The sequence below is a fragment of the Dermochelys coriacea genome, chromosome 2 (genome assembly GCF_009764565.3).
Source record: "Dermochelys coriacea isolate rDerCor1 chromosome 2, rDerCor1.pri.v4, whole genome shotgun sequence".
In the NCBI taxonomy this organism is placed as follows: domain Eukaryota; kingdom Metazoa; phylum Chordata; order Testudines; family Dermochelyidae; genus Dermochelys; species Dermochelys coriacea.
Window position 1 is genome coordinate 25,508,595 of NC_050069.1, and position 26,316 is coordinate 25,534,910.

Consider the following 26,316-nt stretch of genomic DNA (forward strand, 5'->3'; position numbering starts at 1 on the left):
AAAGGAAGGCAGTGAGGCCAAAGGGAACACGATGGGCCACTGGTGCCCTTCTCTGTTACAGATTGCGTCTACACTGGGAAACAGCTCAGGGACAGAGCCAGCTTGAGAGCCACCTGTAGGTATCTAAGAACAGCCGTACTGGGTCAGACCAAAGGTCCATCTAGCCCAGCAGCCTGTCTCTGACCATGGCCAACGCCGGGAGGTGTCCCAGAGGGAAATGAACAGAACAGGTAATCATCAAGGGATCCATCCCCTGTCGCCCATTCCCAGCTTCTGCAGGGAAGCTCCCGGCAGCTAAAGGGGAAAGCCTGGGAGATGAGCACAGGGCAGCGCCCCCTCCCAGGAAGGAGGCAGCACGATGGGGGAAGCCTTTTCCCCTTTACTGCCTCACACCGCAACTCCACCGCCCGCACCTGCTCTGCAGGGGTACTAGTGCGTGCACCAGAGAATCGCGCACGGGCGTTTGTCCCTCCCCCGGACCACAGGCGAAGGGGAAGCGTCCCCCGCTCATTCCTCCCCCTCCTCATCTAGACACTGCCGCGCGCCTCCACCCCCACTAGAGTCACGTGACTCTTCTCCGGCGGATGTAGGGCTCGCTCCCTCCCTCCTCCCGGCCCCACCCAGGCGCGGCGCGGGGGTTCGCGCGCTTTCGGAACCGTTGGCCCCGCGCCGCGGGCCCGTCCCTTTGCGCGGGGAGCCCGGCGCCGGGCAGGATGCGGAGCCGCAGCCGCGAGGAGGTGGAGGCCACGCTGCAGATCGCGAAGCTGAAGCCGGCGGAGCTGCTGCCGCCCGTGCACTGCCTCAGCTTCAGCCCCCGCGCCAGCGCCGGAGAGTGCTGCCTGCTGCAGCTGGAGCCGGGCCTTTGCGCCGAGCTGGAGGCGGGGCACAGGTGCGGAAGTGGCCCGGCCTGGGACTGCGGCGCTCCCGGGGGACCGGGCCTGCAGCGCGCCCTGGCGGGCGGGGCAGGAACGGTAGCGATGGGGAGGCACCGCCGGGACCTTGCCAGGCGGCCGCGTGAACTGGGTGCGGGGAGGATAAAACGGGTCTGTACAAGTTGCCGCACCGAAAGCCTCCCTGCGCGTCTTGCCCGGGCCGACTTTAAATTTATATTTTTAATTATTATTATTTTTTTTTAATTCCCTCTTTGTTTAAAAGGTGAAACTTTCACGGGTTGGAGCCCTGGAACGTATCTGTTTCCCGTGAACAGCCCCATTAATCAAAACGGGGCTCTCAACTTCTAGACGTTGCTGCCTGTGAATAGTTCCTTTGAGCTCAGTGGGACTGTTCGTGAGGCGCCTACGTGCGAGCCACATTTGATTTTCGTGGTTCTGGGTAGTTTCTTTGGGGATGTATTCTGCTTTTAGGGGCCACTCTGGAGCGTGGAAGCCCTGGGAGAAAGTGTGAGTGACTTGGGGGTTGGTAAAAGGTTTGAAAAACCCTTCATTTGACTACAGTTGTCTTCCAAGGCAGGGGTTCTCAACCTTTTTCTTTCTGAGACCCCCCCAGCCCCCAGCTTGCTATAAAAACCCCATGGTCCAGCTGTACAACCAGACCTGTTTTTCGGCATATAAAAGCCAGGGCTGGCATTAGGGGGGTAGTAAACAAGGCATTTGCCCAGGGCTCCACACCCCAGGGCGCCCCATGAAGCTAAGCGGCTCAGGCTTTGGCTTTAGTCCCAAGTGGTGTGGCAAAGGGGCTTTGGTTTTCTGCCCTGGGCCTCAGTGAATCTAATGCTGATCCTGCTTGGAGGACTACCTGAAACCTGATCAAGGCCCCCCAGGGGGCCTCGGACCCCTGGTTGAGAACTGCTGCTCTAAGGCAAAAGTGTAGGCAAATGTTAAAAATCATATGTAAGCAGAAGTTTTTTCTGAAGAACATTCAAAGTTGCACTGTTAATAGGTCTGGGTTTTTATTAGAGGAGTAGTTGTTGCGCCATTACGCAGTAGCCTGAAGTAAGCTGGGAGTGATGGGGACTTCAGGGCAGTGTTGGTCATGTATATGAGTTTGCAGGATCAAGATTTAAAAGATCAGAAAGTGGGTGAAATGAACAAATGAGCAAGAGGTGGAGGAAGGAGGAAGGAGTAACAGTAATATGATTACACTAACTGTATGTCACAACTTGGAGATATAAGGAGTACTTGTGGCATCTTAGAGACTAACCAGTTTATTAGAGCATAAGCTTTCGTGAGCTATAGCTCACTTCATCGGATGCCTGCAGTGGAAAATATAGTGGGGAGATTTTATATACACAGAGAATATGAAACAATGGGCGTTGCCATACACACTGTAATAAAAGTGATAGGAAAGGTGAGCTGTTACAGCTGGGGAAGGGGGCGGCGCAGGTGAACGAGCCTCTGATAGTGTGGCTGATGTGATTAGGCCCTATGATGGTGTCCCCTGAAAAGATATGTGGACAGAGTTGGCAACGGGCTTTGTTGCAAGGTTAGGTTCCTGGGTTAGTGTTTTTTGTTGTGTGGTGTGTAGTTGCTGGTGAGCATTTGCTTCAGGTAGGGGGGCTGTTTGTAAGCAAGGACCTGCGCATCTACCAATGTGATGTATGCCATCATGTACCAGCAATGCCCCTCTGCCATGTACACTGGCCAAACTGGACTATCTACATTAAAGTATAAATGGACACAAATCAGACATCAAGAATTATAACGTTCAAAAACCAATCAGAGAACGCTTCAATCTCTTTGGTCACTCGATTTCAGACCTAAAAGTGGCAACTCAACAAAAAAACAAAAACAAAACCAACAACCTTCAAAAACAGACTCCAAGGAGAGACTGCTGAATTGGAATTAATTTGCAAACTGGATACAATTAATTTAGGTTTGAATAAAGACTGGGAGTGGATGGGTCATTACACAAAGTAAACCTATTTCCCCTTGTTTATTTCTCCTCCTACTGTTCTTGTAAAGTGCTGGAAATGGCCCACCTTGATCATCACTACAAAAGGCCTCCCTCCTCCCCCCCCCCGCCTTAATAGCTCACCTTTCCTGAACACTCTTGTTACCGTCTATATGGTAACACCCATTGTTTCATGTGTATATAAAGTCTCCCCACTATATTTTCCTCTGTATGCATCTGATGAAGTGAGCTGTAGCTAACTAATAAATTTCTTAGTCTCTAAGATGACACAAGTACTCCTTTTCTTTTTACGGATATAAACTAACACAGCTGCTACTCTGAAACTTGTAGATATGATATTCCAATTGGTAGCAGTAGTCATAGTAACTGCAACTTGCCACCTGGTTAGCAGTATTTTTAATGTATTTGAAATGTTATGTCATCTGTAAATAAAGATGAGTATTCCTTTGCTATTTTTGCATTTAAAAAAAAGAACTTCTTGTTTTTCAGCCTAGTGATTCGTGGTGACAAAGATGAACAAGCTGTGCTGTGCAGTAAAGATAAAACTTATGATATGAAAATAGCAGATACTTCAAATATGTTGCTGTTTATCCCTGGCTGTAAAACTCCAGAACAGCTGCTTATAGATCAAGCATCATGTAATATCATTCACACCCAGGTATATTCTTTTGTTTCCTTATAGTCTATTCTTCACGTTAGTGTTACAGCTAAGGTGCATATTATTATAGTATCTTATCATTGCAAATGATCAGCATGAGTGTATTAACATAAAACTTATCATGGCTTCAGTTATCATCTGTTTAACAGATCCAAGCATAAAGTCTGTTTTGAGTGAGGCAATAAGTACTTATGGTGCTTAGTAACTTGAAAGAATAGATATTTTTCTCCTTTACTCAAGTGAGCCGTCTTAAATATAAGAGACACGAAGAGCAAATTGACACTTTTACATTAGTAGAATGCCTGTTTAAATAGCCTACCCTGAAAGGCACATTTTGCTGCACTTTCTTAGTTCCATAGTCTTTTTAAAAAAAAAAAAATCTTCAAAGATGACTTCTATCCTACCTGTTGCATCTGGAAAGATTCTGTGGGGTGGAGGATTTTAGAATTATGAGTTTAAAGAATTAATTGTTTCTGCCCCTTCAAAGCAAATGTAATCGAATTTTTCCTAAAAATGATTAGGAAAATATTATTTGCTCTTAATTTTGTGCAGTGGGTATAATGACATCACTAAGGAGGAGTTGCCCTCCTTCTCCAGTCCTAGAACATCATTTATTCCACAGAGTTTGCAGTTCTGCTAGTAGGAAAAAGTCCATTCAAAACAAAGTAGATTAACAAAATAATATTCTTCCTCCTTCACTCTTGCTATGTTCTGTAATGATTTTTTTTGAAGTCCCATGCACCAAGATAACTTCCTGTCAAATCACTTTAGGGTTTTTTTGGTTGAGATCTTTCCTAACACCCTTCCAAACATGTTGTAGTGCAGGGGTGGACAAAGTTTTTGGGCTGAGGGCCACATCTGGGTGGGAAAATTGTATGCAGGGGGTTGGGGTGCGGGAGGGAGTGTGGGGTGTGGGAGGGGGTGCAGTATGCAAGAAAAGGCTCAGGGCAAGGGATTGGGGCAGAGGAGGGGTGCAGGGTATATGAGGGGGTTCAGGGAAGGGGGTTAGGGTGCAGGAGGGGGCTCAGGGAAGGTGCAGAAGGGATGCAGACTTCAGGAGGGAGATCGGGGTTGGGGTGCAGGAGGGGTGTGTGGTGTGGCAGAGGGCTCAGGGCAGGGGGTTGGGGTACAAGGTACAGGCAGGGAGTTGGGGGACAGGGTGCAGGAGGGGTTCAGGCTCCAGCCCGGTGCCACTTACCTAAAGCAGCTTTGGGGTGGTAGTGGTGCACACCAGGACCAGGGCAAGCTGCCTGCCCTGGCCCCGCACCGCTCTGGGAAGCGGCCAGAACCGTGTCCCTGCACAGCTCCACGGGGGGGGGGGGGGGGGCACAGAGCTCCACATGCTGCCCTTGCCATGCTTCCAAGGACCTACCCTGAAGCTCCCATTGGCCACGGTTCCCCGTTCCCAGCCAATGGGAACTGTGGGGGGCGGTGCCTGGAGCCAAGGGCAACGCATGGAGTCCTCTGTTCCCCTGACCCCAGGCCTCCAGGGAAATGGTGCTGGCCGCTTCTGAGAGCGGCGTGGGCCATGGCACCACTGGGGGCAATCCTGCATCCCGTTGTTTGCCCACCCCTGTTGTAGTGTATAGTTATATTAACTCTTTATGAGAGGTACTTTCTTTTTATGTATGCATAGTGCTAAACATAATGGGGTTGGGGCCTGTAAGTACTACTATAATACAAACAACATAAATTACCTCTCTTCTGGAAGCAGTATTGATAGGCTCATGCATCAATCCAAAGAGAGATTAGAATATCAGGGTTGGAAAGGACCTCAGGAGGTCATCTAGTCCAACCCCCTGCTCAAAGCAGGGACAAGCCCCAAATCTCTAAATGACCGCCCCCAGGATTGAACTCACAACCCTGGGTTTAGCAGGCCAATGCTCAAACCACTGAGCTATGATCACTTAGGAGCAAGCACTCTCTTCCACAGGGGCTGAGCATTCTGCTATGTTTGTCCAGGGTGAGCAACTAGCTTTGGCTATGAATTCATTATGTGTTAACATTTTTCCAACCACTAAATGACCAGTAATATCTTCTTCTCTGAGAGATTTGAAAAGAAATGAAAAATAAGCACAGAAAAGAGACCCAAATGTTGTAGTTATTCTGCTTGTGTAATTACCATTGCATGTGAAAAGAGCTGGAGAACTGAGGTCAAACTAATATTTATTTAAATAAACTAATATAGGCAAAAACTATAGACAAAATAAGTCTAAGCTTTCCAAACAGAATTTGGATACAGTGTTTCATATCTAGGCTGCTTTCTTGAGTAGTAGTGCTTGTTTTTTTTTTTTTTTAAATTGACAATCTAGCTTCAATAGTTAAAAGGACAATTTAAAAAAAATTACTTAATCAAATTTATAGAACATCTTTAAAATCCTGACTTTTTAAAATACATTTAAAAAAAACCTGAGCTTTTCTGTTACTGCAGCTGTTAACAGGATTTTTCATACAGGGGTAGGGGTTGGATCTGAGAGCAATACCACTAAATGAGCTTGGAGCCTGCTGTGCCTTCCCCATTCTGTGCTCACACCTGTCTGATTCTGGCCTGTTCAACAGAAGAGCATTGCCTAAGGCTTCCTATCATCTGAACGCCTCAATAGGACTTTTGGGGGATGCCCAAGGTATACTTCAGAGGCATTTCAATGCACCTGGGATTCCTCTAAAGGTCCTAGTGAGTTTAGAAGATTGGAGACCTTGTATCAATTACACCTTGTGTGACAAAGTTCCTGCTCTACCTTGGTGGGTCTTGCACTTATTGGCAGACTTGCTCGCCTTGGAGCTTCATGGCAGCCCTTAGCTTGGCCATTTTTCTGAACCCACAGTCCAGGTCAACTCCTCCTGTGTCTGACCAGGAGTTGGGAGGATTTGGGGGGAACCCGGGCCAGCCCTGTACTTCGGGTTCCAGCCCAGGGCCCTGTGAAATACAGCTGTCTAGAGTGCCTCCTGGAACAGCTGTGCAACAGCTACAACTCTCTGGGCTACTTCCCCATGGCCTCCTCCCAACACCTTCTTCCTGGTGTCTGATAATGCTTGTACGCCTCAGTCCTCCAACAGTCCATGTTCTCACTCTCAGCTCCTCACATGCACACCACAAACTGAAGTGAACTCCTTTTTAAACCCAGGTGCCCTGATTAGCCTGCCTTAATTGATTCTAGTAGCTTCTTGGTTGGCTGCAGGTGTTCTAATCAGCCTGTCTTAATTGTCTCCAGAAGGTTCCTGATTGTTCTGGAACCTTTCCTGTTACCTTACTCGGGGAAAAGGGACCTACTTAGCCTGGGGTTAATATATCTGCTTTCTATTACTCTCCTGTAGCCATCTGGCCCAACCCTGTCACACTTGGTTTTTCTTATCGCTGTGTGGTAGATTAGGGAATAAAGACAGTTCTTCTGCTGATTGTCCCACTCAGCTTTTGTCATGTCCTGTCTCTGTATACATATCTTTGGAAAGGGAGGCACCCACCTGGGCTCCGAACCCTGACATGGTGTTGCTGGTAGTCCTCTTTTTCAGAGCCTGGGGAAAAGAAATGTGCAGTATTTTTAACAATGACCCATGGGCACACTTAGGGCATGTACCTGGCTTATATAGCTGTGTAGTGAACATCTTCTTTCCCAAGATGCATGTTTAATGAAGTGATGATTCATAGCTCCCTTCCTCATTCACTATGTAGTAAAATGCCCATTAACTAGGAATTCCAGGATATGGGAAATAATTGGGAAGATGAGAGAAAGAGAATAAAAAAATAGCTTGTGGAGAGCAGCAAGACTGAGGTATTAGAAAAAAAAAAAAAAGAACAGATGTTGGAAGGGGGTGAAATTGACAGGACTTTAAAATATCCAGCCATTAGCAGGTATTGTCCATATGTAGAGACCAGCTGGTTTCTTTGTCATGTAGACAGTAGGTATGCTTTTATTACTGAACTACAGACTTCTAACTCTTATTCCCAATAATGGACTTCAGTGCTGAGAATATTTCTGCCTACTCTTTTTTAGAAAAGAGAAACAATCTCTTTTAAAAAAAATAAATAAAGATCAAGATGTTTATTATGTGACCTCTATAAAATTCATTGTTAATTATTCTTTGCAAGTTACTTTGGCTGACAGTGTTAAATTAAATGAGTCACAGAATCTTTAATTTCTTCTTGTAGATTGCTGGTTTCTCCAATAATTACTGGGAATTACGGAAATGTCGACCTAAACTAAAGAAACTAAAGAAACTTCTAATGGAAAATCCTTATGAAGGGCCAGACAGTGAGAGAGAGAAAGCTCTGACTGACTCAAAGGTAAGCCTGTTAAGTAAATCACTTCCTTGTTTTTACTTTTCCTTTGTAATTGGTAATGCTATAAAAACCTAGTAAAGCTACATTCTTAACTAGAAAAAATACCTTTGCTCCCAGTTTTACTTAATTATGCAAAATTGTGCCCTTGTACACAGTCCTGCTCTGAGCTGCTTTTTCTCCCTGCTTGAGACAGCCTGGCATGCTAAACTAGTCAGGAATTGCTCGCAGTGTTACTGGCTGCAGTCAGTAGGCTGTTTGCCTTAGTGAGAAGAGACGGAGTCTTCCTTTTTTGTCAGGTTTCAGAGTAGCAGCCGTGTTAGTCTGTATTCGCAAAAAGAAAAGGAGTACTTGTGGCACCTTAGAGACTAACAAATTTATTTGAGCATAAGCTTTCATGGGCTACAGCTCACTTCATCGGATGCATTCGATGTAGCTCACGAAAGCTTATGCTCTAACAAATTTATTTGTCTCTAAGGTGCCACAAGTACTCCTTTTCTTTTTTCCTTTTTTGTGTAGACTAGAGCGTGGTTTTCAAACTGTGGGTTGCGACCCAGTACTGGGTCGCGGAACGTAAGGCACTGGGTTGTGGCAGCTCTGGTCAGCACTGCTGACTGGGCCGTTAAAATCCCATCAGCAGTGCTGCCCGGCTAAGGCAGACTAGTCCCTACCTGTTCTGACACCGCACTGCGCCCCAGAAGCAGCCAACAGCAGGTCTGGCTCCTAGGCGGGGGGTGCACGGGGCTCCTCATGCTGACCCTGCCCCAAGCACTGGCTCCAGACTCCTGTTGGCTGTTTCCCAGCCAATGGGAGTTTGGAGGGGGGGGAGGGAGTTGCCTGCAGGCAAGAGCCATGCGGAGCAGCTCGCTCACTTCCACCTAGGAGCCGGACCTGCTGCTGGCCATTTCCAGGGCACAGCACGGTCCACGGTGCCAGGATAGGCAGGAAGCCTGCCTTAGCACCTTTGCCGCACTGACCGGGAGCGGCCACAGAAAAGCCACTCCACCCCCATGCCCCAATTCCCTACCCCAACCCTGAGCCCTCCCCAAACCCAAAGCCCCTTCCTGCATCCCAAAGCCCTCATTCCTGGCCCCACCCCAGAGCCCTGACTCCCTTCCGCACCCCAGCCGAGAGCCCCCTCCCACATCCCGAACCCCTCATTCCTCGCCCCACCCCGCAGCTCTCATCCCCAACCCTCTGCCCCAGCCCAGAGCCCCCTCCCACACCCTGAACCCCTCATCCCCAGCTCCACTGAGTCACGGACATCAACAATTTTCTTCAACTGGCTCACCAGAAAAAAAAAGTTTGAAAACATTGGACAGAGGGTGGTGAGAAGAATTACTGTCTCCCTCCTGCAGGGGGAAGACTTCTGCACTAAGCTAGCAAAATGAATCTAGAAGTTGGGGGAGGGGGGAACTGACAACGTCCATTTTGAAGTCTTAAGGAACTGGCTATCTAAATCCCCCAACTGTTATGTGACTATCGGGTGTAGTGGCTTTCCCCACCATTGCTTGTGCTTCTTGTGACTTCATCTTACCCTATGTAAAAGGCACTCGCCACTAAGGAAAGGGAAGTAGAATGATATGGGAAGGAAGAGAAGTAGAATAGCAAGGGTGATATGGTGGAAGTGGAGGGAGAAAGGGTTGAGATTAAGCCAAAGGCAGATGTAATTACAGATCTGTCCTGCCAGAGACCATAGGTTTTATTTTGTTATTAACATGCAAGTTCTGCCTTCAGAAAATCCAATTCAGTCATCAAGAATGGTCAGAATGAGAGGTATGAATCATCTGAACTAAAATATAAGGCATGTCTTGAGGAAATATTAAGTAAAGAATTTTTTCATAATGGAGTAAAATACAGTTTCTGAACATTTACATATGATCTATTAGCTGACTAGTTTTAAAGCTAACTTACATTTGCATGATAATACAAATATCCTTTCAAATATTAATGCTCAAAGCTAACATCTGAGACTTCTCCGCGTTTAAAAGAAAATACTTTTAACGTGTCAGTTTCGTCTAATTATCTTCTGAGTTTTGGTTGGAAGACAGAATATTAAAGGAATAATTTTTTTTTTTTAAATAACCCATAAGATTCTTAACTGTGTTACAGATAACATTGTGGAACTTTAAATTAGATTGTAAATTTCCTGGGAGGACAGGTTGCACCTTGTTGTGGACGTTAATTCTGACTGGAGCCCCTAGATGCTACCACAATACAAGTGATTATATGCATTTTTGTTCTGTTCCTTGTTAACTCGTTGCATTTCTCTTGGCATGGGCAACTAACAAGTGATTGTTTTTTCCTGTGCACAAAAATGATCAATTCAGTAGATTATAGGAAACTCATGTTTTCATAACACAGCATACTGCTACAGTGTTTGTTGCATATATTCACTCAATATTTCAATGTATTCACTGCTGACCGCTGAAGTAAAAGTATCTTCTAGACTGAGCACTGAATCCCATTGAGTAGATAGAAAGATTAACCTAAATAATCTATACAGAAGCCCCTGGAACTTCTTAAGATTGGGTCCCTAATCCATGAACTATTAGAACTCATTTACAAAACTTTTCTTAAACATTACATGAATATATTGTCTCATACCATAGAATTATAATTTACAATCCCTATTGCATGATGAGATCTTTGAGGTATAATATATCTTAATTAAAATTATCTTTAGATAAGTTCTTTCTCCTCAAAGCATTTTATCAAAAAAATCTGATTTTAAATAAAAATCCGATTTTTAAAAACAAACATTGATTTCTATTCACTCTGCTAAGATGTAACTTGCTTAGAACACTTGAGTTAATATATCTACTTTTACATGGAAATCCCAGGCTTCTTAATGAGCACTAGTAGTCTGAATTTCAGTGTTGTATCTCATCTCAAAGACAGCATATCAAGCAGTTCAGTGCTCTCAAACACCATTTTATGGGACATTTATTCTATGCTAACTCTGAGTATTGTTTCATCTGCTAAATTGCCAATAACATTTCCTGAAGTGCCTGGGCGTAGCTAGGAGGTCACCTGTTGAAGTATTGACATAGTCCCAACACTGCTGAGTTTGCGAGATCTTATGGTACACCTCTACCCCGATATAACGCGATTCTCAGGAGACAAAAAATCTCACGTTATAGATGAGACTGCGTTATATCAAACTTGCTTTGGCCCCCCTGTTCCTTGTTCCCTGACCGCTCCCTCCAGAGACCCCGTCCCTAATCACTCCCAGGACCCCAACCTCCCTGCTCCCTATCCCCTGACTGCTCCGTCCCCTATCCACACCTCCTGCCCTCTGAGAGGCATGCAGCGGCAGGAAGCAGAGCAACGCGGCCCCAGCCCACTCCACTATGCAACCTCCCAGCCGCGCCGTTCCACTTCCCGCCACCGGTGAGTGTGGGAAGGTTGGGGAAAGGACGCCCCCCCTACTCACCTGTGGCGGGAAGTGGAGCACTGCGGCTGGGAGCTGGCAGAGTAGAGCAGGCTGGGGCCGGGCTGCTCTGCTTCCCGCCGCCGGTGAATGTAGGGAGGTTGGGAAAAGGATGCCCTCCACACTTGCCGGCGGTGGGAAGTGGAGTGATGTGGCCCCAGCCTGCCCCGCTTTCCTTGCCCTGGCCCCAGTCCCAGCCCCAGCCGTGTCGCTGAGGGGGAAGGGAGGGGGGCATTGGGGAAAGGTCCCGCACTTACCTGTGGCGGGAAGCGGAGCACCGCGGAGTGGAGCAGGCTGGGGCCAGGCCGCTCCGCTTCCGCCACTGCCGGTGAGTGCGGGGGGGGATCCCTTCTCCTAAGCCCCCTCCCCCCAAGCGACATGGCTGGGGCCAGGGCAAGGGAAACGGAGCAGGTTGCTCCTGGCCCCCTGCTAATCCCCAGGGCCACTCTGGGCCTGTGAGACCCCCAAAAGTGCCCTCCTCCCAGACCCTGGCGGGGGGAGCCCCTGACTGCCACCAAGACCCTTCACCCCTTATCCAACGTCCTGGCCCGGCCTGGCACCCTTAACACGCTGCTCGGAGCAGTGTGTCGGAGCTTTACCACATTGTATGTGAACCCGTGTTCTATCGGGTCGCGTTATGTCAGGTTAGAGGTGTGCTACAGCGTGCATCCTAATAGAAAGGGAAGGAAGCATGGAAGAGAAAAAAGTAATCATGAGGAAAGAAGGGAAACATAGAGGAAAGGAGAAAACAGGTTTTTTATCCCCAAATTAAGAAGGTGTCCACCAAAGTTAGTGGTGGTTTGCTATTTTGCCTTCTCATAATGTACCAGATTACTATACTTTAAGATGAATCAATTCATTCCTGCCAGGAAATTTTTTTTTAAAACAAAAACTTAAGTACAGTATTAGCTTAAATATTAGATGTGCCTTTTAAAAAAAAAAAATGTAAAGGCATAACAAAGACAAACCTGGTGAGGTACACTTTGGGGAATCAAGTAGAACATCTTGGCAATTATTTAGACTGATGTGAAGCAATAATTTTGCTGACAGCAATAATTGAGATAACTCATCCACATTTCAGAATTTGTTTTGCCTAATTTAAACCTGCGTGAATATTGTACATTTCAAAGTGACTGTCCTCCACAGAGGGGAAATGAAAAGCAAATGTGTACCTTACATAGGATGGCCACTTGAGCTAGTCTGACTTCTGGAGGTAGTCTTATATCACTGGTACATGGTGCAAAGGCTTCCTTTATTTAGAAAGAATGTTGTTATTTTTTAAAAAAATTGAATGATCTTTGGAGAAAATAGTTTAAAGTGCAGGAAAAAATTGTTTGCAAATTTGAACTGGTGTGGTAAATTTAAGAGACTTTAAAACCCAAGTCTCCACTGTGTTCTCCCATCCCTGTTCTAAATAATGTTTATCTTCATCATATTTATATAAGGTAATATTTACTTTCTTCAGTTTAGCTTTAGCAAGGATTGAAGTTAACCCATTTTTCTTCTTTTTACATGCTGCAGTATACAATGGATGACTTGTTAGATCGGATTCAAGCGAGTGAGGAGGAAATACTTCATCAGTTGCAGGTTATAAATGCCTGTAAAATTGAAGGTATTTGTCCCTATAGGTAGGATATGTATTATTTTGTACCATAACATATGGGGTCAACTTAGTGAGGAATGCAAGAAAGTGGTGGTCTCTGCAGGGCTTTGTATAGCTTTCTCCTGAAATGTCAATAGTATCTTCCAATGTTTTATGTGGGAGTCAAAGGAGTTAATTGCTTTATTTGAGTCCAAGCAGTCACAACACGAAAGGCAGGCAGATAGACATAGGCATGCATAGTGGGTTGAGAATACCTGCCACTATTATTAGTAGTTCTCAAATGCTTGCATAACATGCATCACAAAATATTAAAAATTCTTATTGACTACATCCCTATTCAATGGTATAACATCCCTGTAACAACTGTGCAGTAGTTGATTTACACAGAAAAGTAACGAGGTATTTTGATCTCTCCTTGAAAAATTTAATCACACTGGTCTCTGCTCCATTCTACTATTCTGTTCCTTTTTCGCCTCTTGTTAAATGTTTATTTAAATAATCTTTTAAGAGCTTGGTGTTCTGTTTGTACCTTGAAAGGGAGCTGAGACTCAAGTGTGAGAATCCTGAAAGATATTTTCAGAGAAGCAGAATTACTAAGTATTATTACATATTTCTTCTGTTTGGCAGGATACTGGAGGGTTCTAGAATTTGATTATGAGATGAAACTTCTGAATCATGTGACTCAGTTAATAGATTCTGAATCTTGGTCTTTTACCAAGGTTCCTTTAAGTATCTGTCTTCAAGAACTTGGATCCCTGGAACCCAAGTAAGTATCTTTTTGTTTCTTTGTGCTTAAAGCACTAGAAAACACATTACTATTACTCATATTAATCATCATTAGTATTTGCACTTACCATAGAGGAGTCCTATAATAACTATATTCAACTAACAGTGCTCAAGATTAGAAGTTCTTTGACTCCGTAAAACATAAATCCATTTCCCCTTCAAGGTACAGTCCTGCTCTGAGGTCAGCGTGGAGCTGCACTGCTCCATGGAGACCTCTGGCTCATAGTTAGGAACACATTCATTGCTACAACCTACTTGGGGCGGGAAGAGATGCATTTACCCCCTGCCCATTCTAAATGCTTCTGGCCACCTTTGTTGTCTGGTATGTAGGTGGGATAGAGTATGGCCTGTTTCCTCATATGTTTTGCAAGAATCTTTTGTCCCATAGGGAAGCAGTCCTTTTTATATAGGGAGTATGTGGGCTGCAATTGTGTCCCTTGCTGTGAATGGGCCACAGTGAGGGCTTCTTGTACCCACTTTTCCTGCCCATCATTTTTTATGTGCTCAAGGGGAGCATAACATGGCCCTGAGTAATTTTATGCAGTAAAGGTGTGACACTTCAGGTCTGGTTAGACTAATCTCTGTTCCCTGGTCACTGTCACATAATCATGGGTCAGGATTACAAAAGATCCTACTCCAGTCTCATGGCAGGCATAAGTATCTACTAACTACTGTTAAAACGTACACTGACACAGCAGCTAAAGTGCTATTCACTCACTGCTGCTTGTACGCATGACTTAATTGGCAGACTGCTGTCCATGGTGGAATACCATTCAGGAAGTATGGCAAACAAAAAATGTGTGGTGGGCACCTCCTGCATAATCATTTTGTATTATGCACTGGCACTTCTCGTAGTGTAATGCTTTATTTGAATAAATATCAGTGATCATATTAATAGAATAGTATTAAAGTATTTACAGGCCATTCCATTCAAATTACAAGGCTACTGAATTGTGCTTACCGACTGAGGCTTTATAAATTTTTGTTGAACTTCATTTAGGGGAAAGAGATGTTTCAGAGTAGCAGCCGTGTTAGTCTGTATTCGCAAAAAGAAAAGTTGACAGATTTCCACTCTATACGGCACTGCCATCACTGCAATGGGTACCCGCATGGCCCCACAGTATGCCAACATTTTTATGGCTGACTTAGAACAACGCTTCCTCAGCTCTCGTCTCCTAATGCCCCTACTCTACTTGCGCTACATTGATGACATCTTCATCATCTGGACCCATGGAAAAGAAGCCCTTGAGGAATTCCACCATGATTTCAACAATTTCCATCCCACCATCAACCTCAGCCTGGACCAGTCCACACAAGAGATCCACTTCCTGGACACTACGGTGCTAATAAGCGATGGTCACATAAACACCACCCTATATCGGAAACCTACTGACCGCTATTCCTACCTACGTGCCTCTAGCTTTCATCCAGATCATACCACATGATGCATTGTCTACAGCCAAGCTCTACGATATAACCGCATTTGCTCCAACCCCTCAGACAGAGACAAACACCTACAAGATCTCTATCATGCATTCCTACAACTACACTACCCACCTGCTGAAGTGAAGAAACAGATTGACAGAGCCAGAAGAGTACCCAGAAGTCACCTACTACAGGACAGGCCCAACAAAGAAAATAACAGAACGTCACTAGCCATCACCTTCAGCCCCCAACTAAAACCTCTCCAACGCATCATCAAGGATCTACAACCTATCCTGAAGGACGACCCATCACTCTCACAGATCTTGGGAGACAGGCCAGTCCTTGCTTACAGACAGCCCCCCAATCTGAAGCAAATACTCACCAGCAACCACACACCACACAACAGAACCACTAACCCAGGAACCTATCCTTGCAACAAAGCCCGTTGCCAACTCTGTCCACATATCTATTCAGGGGATACCATCATAGGGCCTAATCACATCAGCCACACTATCAGAGGCTCCTTCACCTGCGCATCTACCAATGTGATATATGCCATCATGTGCCAGCAATGCCCCTCTGCCATGTACATTGGTCAAACTGGACAGTCTCTATGTAAAAGAATGAATGGACACAAATCAGACGTCAAGAATTATAACATTCAAAAACCAGTTGGAGAACACTTTAATCTCTCTGGTCACTCGATTACAGACCTGAGAGTGGCTATCCTTCAACAAAAAAGCTTCAAAAACAGACTCCAACGAGAGACTGCGGAATTGGAATTAATTTGCAAACTGGATACAATTAACTTAGGCTTGAATAGAGACTGGGAATGGATGAGTCATTACACAAAGTAAAATTATTTCCCCATGGTATTTCTCCCCCCCCCCCCACTGTTCCTCTGATATTCTTGTTAACTGCTGGAATTAGCCTACCTTGCTTGTCACCATGAAAGGTTTTCCTCCTTCCCCTCCCTGCTGCTGGTGATGGCTTATCTTAAGTGATCACTCTCCTTACAGTGTGTATGATAAACCCATTGTTTCATGTTCTCTGTGTGTGTATATAAATCTCTCCTCTGTTTTTTCCACCAAATGCATCCGATGAAGGGAGCTATAGCTCACGAAAGCTTATGCTCTAATAAATTTGTTAGTCTCTAAGGTGCCACAAGTACTCCTTTTCTTTTTGCGAATACAGACTAACCCGGCTGCTACTCTGAAATCTGTTTGTGATGCTTTTTGCTGGTGAAAAATGAGGGAAGGCAAGAGTCTTATCTTCCTTCCCTCTGCACCTCTTCAAAGCACATGGGAGCAGGCACTAGGGAGGCAGGGGGAGGTGAAGTTGCTGGGGTACCATGGCAGGGGATCTTCAGAGACCTTGGATCAACCTCCCTCACTTTGTCCATTTCAGCCCCTATTTACTCTGTACCCTTTCAGCTCGTGTTACTTCTATGTCCCTCTGTCAGCTCTGTCACCTTAGTCTGTTCCTTTGCTCCCTAACCCTTCAGCTGCTATGACACATCCCATCCCCATTGTCTTTCCTGCTTTTGCTTTGCCTGCCCGTTTCAGTGTGTTGTTGGGAGGGAGGAAGGTATTTGTAGTGATGTTTTGATTGTATGCTAACTTTATATAATACATAATTTCAAAATGCATTCCTTTGCCATAAATCTGAAATGCATAAAAGTAGATTTTAAAGTTTAACTTTTTCTTTCAGAGAAATGATACAACATATTCTTTTAAGTTATGGAATGAAATATACTGATGAAGGTAAGTTATGGCAGGGATGCATTTATTAAGAAAGGAGGGTTAAGAATTAACAAATTATGTAACTAAAATAACAAAGTATAAGAGTAGGGAGGCTAACCCTGAGCTAAGAAATGTTTAGGCTGATTATTGTGAAAAATGTCATGGGAAACTAGTGTCATTAGAGAAAAATCATGAATTAGCAGAGAGGTGCCTGAGATAAGCTAGTATATCTTTCCAATTCATAACTTCTGTGATTGAGTTTAAATGTATTGCACAGCATTAAAGAACTCTTTTTCTGATGGATTTTATCATCCAGGCATTTGAATTAACTTGTATAGTAGGGCATAGTGGCTCTTAGAGGGCTATAGGCCCAACATGAGTGTTTCTGATTTCAGATCATAATGTGGGGCTGGAATGAGTGTTGAGAAAGGCAGAGCTATAGAAGGCACTCTACTTGCATAAGCAGAGACCACAGAAGTGGCAAGACTTGGTGCGGTGCTCTCCACTAAGGGCGTTGGGAATGGCACTATTGCAGCAGTGACTGTTGGGATATCTCTAGACAAGGTGCATGAGAGGGGTTGGTTTGTCTCAGCCCAAGGAAGTGGCCTGAAAGTCTGAGAGGACCTGGATGCAGGTGGAGCTTGGGAAGGGAGAAGGTGAAGCAGGTAAGCTTGAGACCCAGGGTTCGCATGTATGCTTTTCTTTTTTTTTTTTTTTTTTTTGACGGGCTTTGGACTAGGTCTTTCAGAGAGTGGGAGAAAGTGCACCTCACCCTCTTCACTACCCTGTATCAAGGGAGACGACCAGGATACCGACCTTGGGGAAGTGAAAGGACTACTGAACTGTTTAGCTCAGAGAGTGCAAACAGCTGTTGATATCAGACTTGCATAAACAAGAGTGAAAGAGATGTGGATGGGGGGCGGGGGAGGTAAAAGGACTGTTTCACCTGAGGAGGGTGCAGGTCTATTGATGTTAGTCCTGATCAACAGGGCTAGAGGCTGTGGCTAGGAGAAGACTAAGGATGTACTTGCTTCTGTTCTGATTCGTTTACTTGGGAAGGGAGGGGACTTTAGTTTAGCCAGAGGGTAAAACAACATCAAATTACTTAACCGGCCAGAGGGGAAACTTACGCACAAATTACCCTGCCAGAAGGGGGAGACTGCAGAGCAGAGGGGAAACTTGAGGCACAGAAATGTCCTGATACCAATGCAAGTGAGAACCTGTGAGTGTAATTTATTTTTCCCTTTACAGATGAAGTTTATTTTGAAATGAATGCAGATAAAATATGCACAGCTACAGCACAAATGCTCTTGCAAAATGCAGTTAAATTCAATCTCTCAGAGTTTCAAGAAGTATGGCAACAAAGTGTCCCCGAAGGGCTGACAACAAGGCTGGATCAGCTCAAGGTAAAAACTAAACTAGTGGATTTGTTTTCATGTATTAGCAGGATGTTCTTACTGCTGTATTGTGTAGGACTTGTATATGAATCATGAACAACCGGCTTCTTATTTTTTATTTCAACTGTATTTGCCAGCAGTTGAGAGAAGCATCATAGTCCTGCCCTAAAGCATTTACAAGGCATTTCTTGTAAAGTGAAACTGCCTAGGACCTCAGCAGTGTAGGAAGGAGCATGACAGTGCTCTCCTAGCTGTCTCCCTGAACCTGGTACACATAGCTATAGAGGAAAAATTTCAAATCTACAGTCTATTACTATCAATGTAGACAGAACTAGAAGTCCAACATACTGTAGAACAGTCTTTAATGATTCTAGCATGCTGTAACCAATATAAATGTTGTTGAAGGTGGTAGTGGGATATCAAGTTGTGTATTTTTATATGCTCCCCTCTCTTAAGGGATGTGAGAACTACCTCCTTCGTGATGGCAGGTATTGTGAAGGTTTCAATTTTCCTTTTAGTATTGCTACTCCTTATAGAGTTTAGGGGTTTAAAAATACTGAGATAAATGTCAATAGTAACACAAATTGATATGCCAAGAGATGGGAGGTTTGATCATGTTTTCTGTGTTAAAATTTGTCATCCTATTGTTGTCCCAATAGGGTTTGGCTCTGTTGGATAGAAACTCAAGACCAGAGACTATCTTCTTGCTAAAAGTAGAAGACTTACCTGAGGATAACCAGGAAAGGTTCAACAGGCTATTTACCGTTCGGGAAAAGTGGACAGAAGCAGATATTACCCCATATATTCAGTAAGTAGTTCACTACTAAGCATAATACTGTTTTAAAGTACAGTAAGTACATAAACACTTGCATAGTACTTCTAGTATACTTGGTTGTATCATGGGCAACTATAGCTGATAAAACCTTAAAGTGCTAGATTTTTCTTGCAAATTCTACATGAGTAAAATATACTTGCAGTATAGTCATTCAGAAGTATTATCTGTACTTCGTGAATGTGAATAGTGAGGGTGAAATCCTGGGGCCCATTGAACTAAATGGAAGTTTTGTATTGACTTTCCCTTTAGTGGGGGTAGAATTGTCCAAAGATAAAAAGCAAAAAGTTATAAACTGTCTCCTAGTAGACCTTTTCTCCTGTTACTAACACTTTGTGACCCATCCACATGAGCTATCTTGAAATCAAAATCTTAACTGGAAGTTATGTAACTCAACTTTTCACTTGCAGATTATTAAGAGTGTGAATTCACAGTGAGTGTTGGACCACAGTCTGGAGAAAGGACAGCCAGGCTAGTGGAAGATTAAGGGATCAGAAGAGCTTAGTCAGGAAACATTTAAAAGGAGGGAAAATTGAAAGAAGATTAGCAGTAAATATTTGCCTTTAGAGAAAAGGCTAAAAAACTTCAACTTTTCTTTATACATCATATCTCTCAAATTAAAAAACAAACAAACAAAAAACAAAAAAAAAACAACTAAAGTCAGTAAAATCAAACTTAATTCTAGAACCACACTCCGGTCTTACTTTTCATGTTTCATCCTTTCCCTTAGTAGTTTGTGTTGTTCAAAATTGACAAAACATTCACATGATCCAATCAAGCTCTGGGCCTTGTTGGGCTAAGCAATGTATAAGCAGACACACTTGGTCTGACATGGTCTTTGCCTCAGAGCTTTGAGCCAAATTCTGCTGTTCAGAGTAAAATCTGAAGTAACTCCATTGACTCAGGGTTGGTCTAAACTTATTGGTATAGCAATGTCCATCGGGGTGTGGGGGAAAAAAAAAACCAAAACCCTACACTCCTGACCAACATAGCTATGCCAACAAAATTCCCAGTACAGATGCAGCTCTGTCAATGGAAGAGTGTTTTTGTTGATGTAGCTAACATGATTCAGGAAGGTGGTAGCTACACTGACAGAAAACCCCAATGTTGTCTGAGTCTATACTAGGGGGCTATGCTGATACAGCTATGACAGCACAGGCTCTGTAGTGTAAACAGCTATACTGGTGTAATGGAGAACAGAATTTAGGCTTTTGCCTTTTAGATTGTAAGCTATTCAAGTTAGGAACCATCTTTGTGTTTTGTAAAGCATGTAATATGCTTTTGGGAGTTACATAAATGCAGCAAGCTATGCCGAGGTATGAATTTTAGATGATTTGAAAGCATTTTGGGAGAAGCACACCAATAGCTTATTAAGCAACACTCTAGCCAGGCTGATTGCTACGTTAGGAAAATTGGTTCCTGAAACAGTTTGTACTCAGTCCTGAAATACTGTGTCTAACTTTTTTCTAAAGTTAATGAAGAGTGTTTTCACCACTACTTTTTTTTCTCTCCAGAGACTTGTGTGCAGAGAAGCAAACAGTAGGTGCACTTCTGACCAAATATGCTCGTTCTTCCATGCAGAATGGCGTCAAAGTTTATAACTCTAGAAGACCCATCTCATAACAAGAAATAACTTTATTTAAGAATCAAGAATACATCAAGGAATAACAACTGATGGTGTTCATACCAGAACCATTTAATGATGTAGCAATATCAACTAACTTGAAATGTCACGGTTGTGAAAGAACTGTCAGCTTAAAAAAAAAAAGTGTAGTACTGTATGCCAAAGACAGTGGAATTCTTGATTATTTTAGATCTTTGTGGAAATAATTGCTCTACCAAAATCTTAAAAACACACATTCCTGGAATTTAGTTTCCACCACTTAACCAGAAAGACCTACAAACTTATTTGTATTGAACTGAAATTTGTAGTTTGTCTTAAAATTCTAGAAGCAAAGTAAACTCGGTATCCTTACTTTACTTGCCCTTTGTGCAAAAATATTCGCTCATACTCTTTTTAAATAAATAAGTCTGCTGATAGGTTAGTAAAGTCCAATAGAAAATTATTACAGAGAACTTATTTCTTCTACACAGCAGTCATTTCCCCCCCATTTATCTTGTAAAAGAAGTCTACTTCCAGTGACAGTACTGAATATAGTATTTCAAAAGCAAAGTGGAATACTTGGTTTGTTTGCTATAAAAACTGAACTGTCAGAGGATACTAGTTACCAACAAGCAATATTAGTGTTTTGAGCTGTGTGTGTAAAATGAGAAGTTTGGTCTTATCAGTGAATTACTCATTTCCGCTGTGGACTACAGGTCAGGCCTTTGGAAAAGTGGTCCTTCTGGTTCATGTCTTTGAATGTGAATAACGTGAAACAGAATTATGAGGCACTTAAATTGCCAAGAACCCAGAACAGTAATACTATTGGCAAAAGTTGCCTTAAGTTACATAATACTAACAGGTTTGTAAAATCCAGGCTAAGAGGATGCCTCAAATTACTCGGACAGGGTATAAACTCAGCAACATTTTCTGTAACCTGCTCTTCACCTCTGAAATATTGTCAATATAAAGTTAATATACCAGAAAGCTTATTTTTAAAAGTGGTAAATTAAACTGTTTGTAGTGCATATTTAGAATATATGTAAACCCTAGAAAAAAGTTTCTGCAACACTTCCACCCAAATGTAAATATTTTTGAAATGTAGAGCTGTGAAGCATATACTCTTTGTAATATTGCCAAGTTAAATGTTGTGAAGGCTTTTTAAACCTGGATTTCCGTTTGTTCTTTATTAGTAACCCTGTGTGATCCAGTTTGCTATTTGATAGCTTTGTAAATCTGTGTTAAATGGAAATATTGTGATACTGTAGGTAGCTTGCTATTTAAGATTTGAATGCACCTAAGGCATACATACGTGTGCATGTGGAAGACCACATGATGGTTAATGTGCCAATGAATGGGAAAGGAGGGGAAGAGAGGAACAATTGTGGTATAAAATAACCTGGTCTAACCTTTTAAAATAGGGTATACTTATCCTTAGAATTCTAATGTAAGAGCTCAAACTCCAGCACCACCTCCTCTCTGCTGTCAGATAGCTTCTCTGGGTGTAGTTTTTTAAATTGAAGGACAGTCTTTCCATTTTGCTAGAATATCCCCAACATAATATGGATGCCAAAAGGCCTTAGTGAACAATAACTCTCGCACTCTCCACAAACTGGGTCTTCAGGGCAGAATTTGGGGGTTCTGTTCCAAGAATTATATACCCTAACTGTTAAGATAGTGAAGCAGGAGTGTGGGATTTTTTTGTTTTTTTTTCTTCCTGCTAAAAGGGCTGAGCTGAGCCGTGTAGGGCCCAGGAGTCCAAACTTTTGTTCTTTCCTCCATTCTCCCACCACAAGACCCTCAACACAAAAATATAAAACAGGATTGGCCAGCAGGTTAAGGGTAAACATTTTTAATTGCTTAATACAAGATTACTCATCCTGTGGTTATAAATGTCTTACTCTGTAAAGCACCATGTAAATTTACAGTGCTATTTACTTGGTAATGAAATCTTCTGGAAAGTAGGAGGAAGCCATGATCTTGTTACCAAGAGAACTGATCCATCAGATTTGTCTAAATACTCTTTAATGAATGTATAATATTCATTGTCAGCTGACTTTTTAATAAGAATATAATGTACTTGCTGATCAGTTTTAGCAGACTGACAAACAGCAAACAAGCCATCTTTTGGAGTCAAAGCAATCCTGGATTTGGAAAGAGGAAGTTGAAGACATGGTAGAATAAAGATTTCAGTAACACCTTATATGCAACGGCTTTCATCCTAAACTAATGGAAACATGACAGAGCTTAGTGGGAATATAACTAATCTAAACTGAAGAAACTTTGTGTCACCTCTAGGGAAAAAAATAGAGCTGGTTTGCTTTTAATGAACTCCTTGTGTAGTTAAGCACAGCAGCTTTGTCCAGTAGCATAATACTTAATATCATGGAGAGAATTTCATGTATTCACAAATAGACCACATACTACACCGCTCACTACTGCGCCTAAAGGACTATATGTACTATTACATGACTGGGGCCATGCAGCAGCGGGCTGAATGATATCCACAATACATGTATTTCTTTTTCTCAAATTCAGAGATAAGAGTGAGCTGTATATTATACATATAGATGTTCATATAGCTTCCTCTAGCAATTTACCTAGTCTGTATCAGCTCTCATATACAACAGTTATTTACTTGTGAGTTTTATTTGAATCAAATATGTAAACTAGATTTTGGTGATTAATCCACCAGTCTCAAAATAACTATTGCTTTGGGATTAGCTAGTCTTTACTATTTAATGACTGCAGGAAAATCAGATTTCCATTGACTACTCGTGTGTCTTACCTTTCCTTGAACACTCACAGTGATCGCTATTACACAGCCTCCCTCCTTGAGTTATCATCTTAAGTGAACGGTTTCAGAGTAGCAGCCGTGTTAGTCTGTATTTGCAAAAAGAAAAGGAGTACTTGTGGCACCTTAGAGACTAACAAATTTATTAGAGCATAAGCTTTCGTGTAATGACTCATCCATTCCCAGTCTCTATTCAAGCCTAAATTAATTGTATCCAGTTTGCAAATTAATTCCAATTCAGCAGTCTCTGGTTGGAGTCTGTTTTTGAAGCTTTTTTGGATACAATTAACTTAGGCTTGACTAAAGACTGGGAATGGATGAGTCATTACACAAAGTAAAACTATTTCCCCATGTTATCTCTCCCCCCCACCCCACCCCACCCCCCACTGTTCCTCAGATAGGCTATTACACAGAATATCTGAGGAATATTCATGCTGGCTCTGTGAAACATGCAGACATTTAGAATAGCATTTAGAATAGAATAGAATAGTAAAACAGATGTCCTCAAACTTAGGGCCAAAATTTTTAAATGTAGATGCTCAGATATGGATTTAATTTCCAAACTAGGCACCCTAGTTTGACAATTCTATTTTATGAACATGCTATCATGACAGGAAGTTTCATGAATTTCATTCTCTTAAGTAAAACTTGTCCCATTCATTGTAGTGGGATAGTTCTATATAATGCCATGAGCACAGAAAAATGCATGAACCGGATGCTCCGGTTTAGTTTAGACCCTTTTCAGCATAACAAAATGCTAGTTTCAAATTTACAGACTGAAAGTGAATTACTACACAAGTTAGTTGTCCTAGAAATAATAGGTTCCTCATATTAGTTGAATGTCAGGCTCAGAATGCCTTTGAGTGGAGATGGGAGTGAGGAGAGTCTATCACTAAATTATGCATATAAAACACAGCATTGGGAGGATCCGACATTAAGAGGATGGTAGAAACAGCCATTGTCATTAGGCAGGATCAGAAGGGAATGAAATTGTTTTACAACGTCCCCATCCTGGCCTTGACTTAAATGTCCACCACGAAGAGGAAATCGTTGCAGATATCACAAGGAGTTAACAATACCTTTTATTAAATTGATCATGAGATTTTACACAAACTATACAGCCGAAGCCAGCTCTGGGAATTATGGTTAGCATTTATCCAAAAATGTATTAGAAGCCAAGTTTCACTATAGGATTAGTTCCCATCAGGCTCCCTGTGGGGAAGGATAAAAGAGTTGGCCACTATTGCAATTTTATTGCAATTTCACATCTTACCATTAGAGCTGGTCAAAACAAATGGAGCCCACCCCTTCCCCACTGTTCCTCAGACGTTCTTGTCAACTGCTGGAAATGGCCCACCTTGATTATCACTACAAAAGGTTCCCCACCCCGCTCTCCTGCAGGTAATAGCTCACCTTAAGTGAAAAGAAAAGGAGTACTTGTGGCACCTTAGAGACTAAAATTTATTAGAGCATAAGTTTTTGTGAGCTACAGCTCACTTCATCGGATGCATTTGGTGGAAAATACAGAGGGGAGATTGTATATATCAATCTCCCCTCTGTATTTTCCTCCAAATGCATCTGATGAAGTGAGCTGTAGCTCACGAAAGCTTATGCTCTAATAAATTGGTTAGTCTCTAAGGTGCCACAAGTACTCCTTTTCTTTTTGCGAATACAGACTAACAGAGCTACTACTCTGAAACCTGCAACAAAATTGTTTACATCTAAATCTTCAATAACATATTGATTATTTAGCAGAAATACAAGAACAAATATTCCAGCTAAAATCTGAAACATTTCAGTTTGGTGCCTCATTCTCCCATTTGCTATAGGTCAGGCGCCTGGTCAGACTACATCTTTCATGATATGGGGGAGGGATAGCTCAGTGGTTTGAGCATTGGCCTTGCTAAACCCAGGGTTGTGAGTTCAATCCTTGAAGGGGCCATTTAGGGATCTGGGGCAAAAATTGGGGATTGGTCCTGCTTTGAGCAGGGGGTTGGACTAGATGACCTCCTGAGGTCCCTTCCAACCCTAACCTTCTATGATTCTATGATACAACAGCAGTCTCCTCTCTTGCTGAAGAAGCAGATCAGCCAACCAGCCCAGAGTACAGGACGTGAGAGGGCAGAACTACTACTCCCGCGAGGCAGTGCGGCAGCACTTCCAAATATTTCGTTTTTCAGGTGTTCATTTTTAAGTCTTCCCGAAAACGAAAAGCCAACCCTTTTTACAAAAACACAAACCAAAAAAAAAAAAAAAAAAAACAACACACACACAGAGCCCACCCCGAAAAAACAAAACCACATTTAGTAAAAAGAGTCACAAAATAGTTCTTAGAGACTAACAAATTTATTAGAGCATAAGCTTTCGTGAGCTACAGCTCACTTCATCGGATGCATTTGGTGGAAAAAAACAGAGGAGAGATTTTTCCACCAAATGCATCCGATGATTTCCACCAAATGCATCCGATGAAGTGAGCTGTAGCTCACGAAAGCTTATGCTCTAATAAATTTGTTAGTCTCTAAGGTGCCACAAGTCCTCCTTTTCTTTTTGCGAATACAGACTAACACGGCTGCTACTCTGAAAATAGTTCTTCCCCACTGAAAAGGTTTCTGCTGAATATATTCCCCTGCCTTACTTGGACGGTGGAAATGAGGCAGCGCCTAACACAGATTTCCCCCCTCTCCAACGGGGCACAGCCAAGCCACCCAGTGGCTAAGGAACTGGGCAGGAAATGGTGTGACACGCCCGAGGGAGAGTGGGGGCTCGGGGACTGCGGGAGGCGGGTCCCACCGCCCGTCCCTGCACAGCACATCCCTGTTTCCCTGCCTCCACCCCTTACCAGCCACCACCAGGAGCTGCAGGCGCAGACACTGCGCACGCGCCACCCCGGATTTGC

The 26,316-nt window shown here is 43.1% G+C and overlaps 1 protein-coding gene and 1 long non-coding RNA gene across 3 annotated transcripts; one reads left to right on the forward strand and one right to left on the reverse strand.

The window, feature by feature from the left end:
* Nucleotides 1–470: 470 nt before the first annotated feature.
* On the forward strand, nucleotides 471–22,118 carry DSCC1 (DNA replication and sister chromatid cohesion 1). Its single transcript, XM_038392664.2, has 9 exons — nucleotides 471–889; nucleotides 3,361–3,529; nucleotides 7,677–7,811; nucleotides 12,760–12,850; nucleotides 13,469–13,607; nucleotides 16,763–16,815; nucleotides 18,046–18,200; nucleotides 18,851–18,999; nucleotides 20,538–22,118. Exons 1-9 carry the CDS (start codon nucleotides 714–716, stop codon nucleotides 20,644–20,646), a joined length of 1,176 nt encoding a protein of 391 aa, XP_038248592.1. The 5' UTR covers nucleotides 471–713; the 3' UTR covers nucleotides 20,647–22,118.
* LOC119851979 lies at nucleotides 5,350–26,222 on the reverse strand. Of its 2 annotated transcripts, XR_006278675.1 has the most exons (3): nucleotides 26,056–26,222; nucleotides 6,869–7,042; nucleotides 5,350–6,241 (listed from the first exon to the last, which is right to left on the reverse strand). It is a non-coding gene; the product is annotated as an uncharacterized LOC119851979 (long non-coding RNA). The 2 variants fall into 2 exon arrangements; XR_006278674.1 differs by lacking the exon at nucleotides 26,056–26,222 and having other exon boundaries at nucleotides 6,869–7,681.
* Nucleotides 26,223–26,316: the final 94 nt, after the last annotated feature.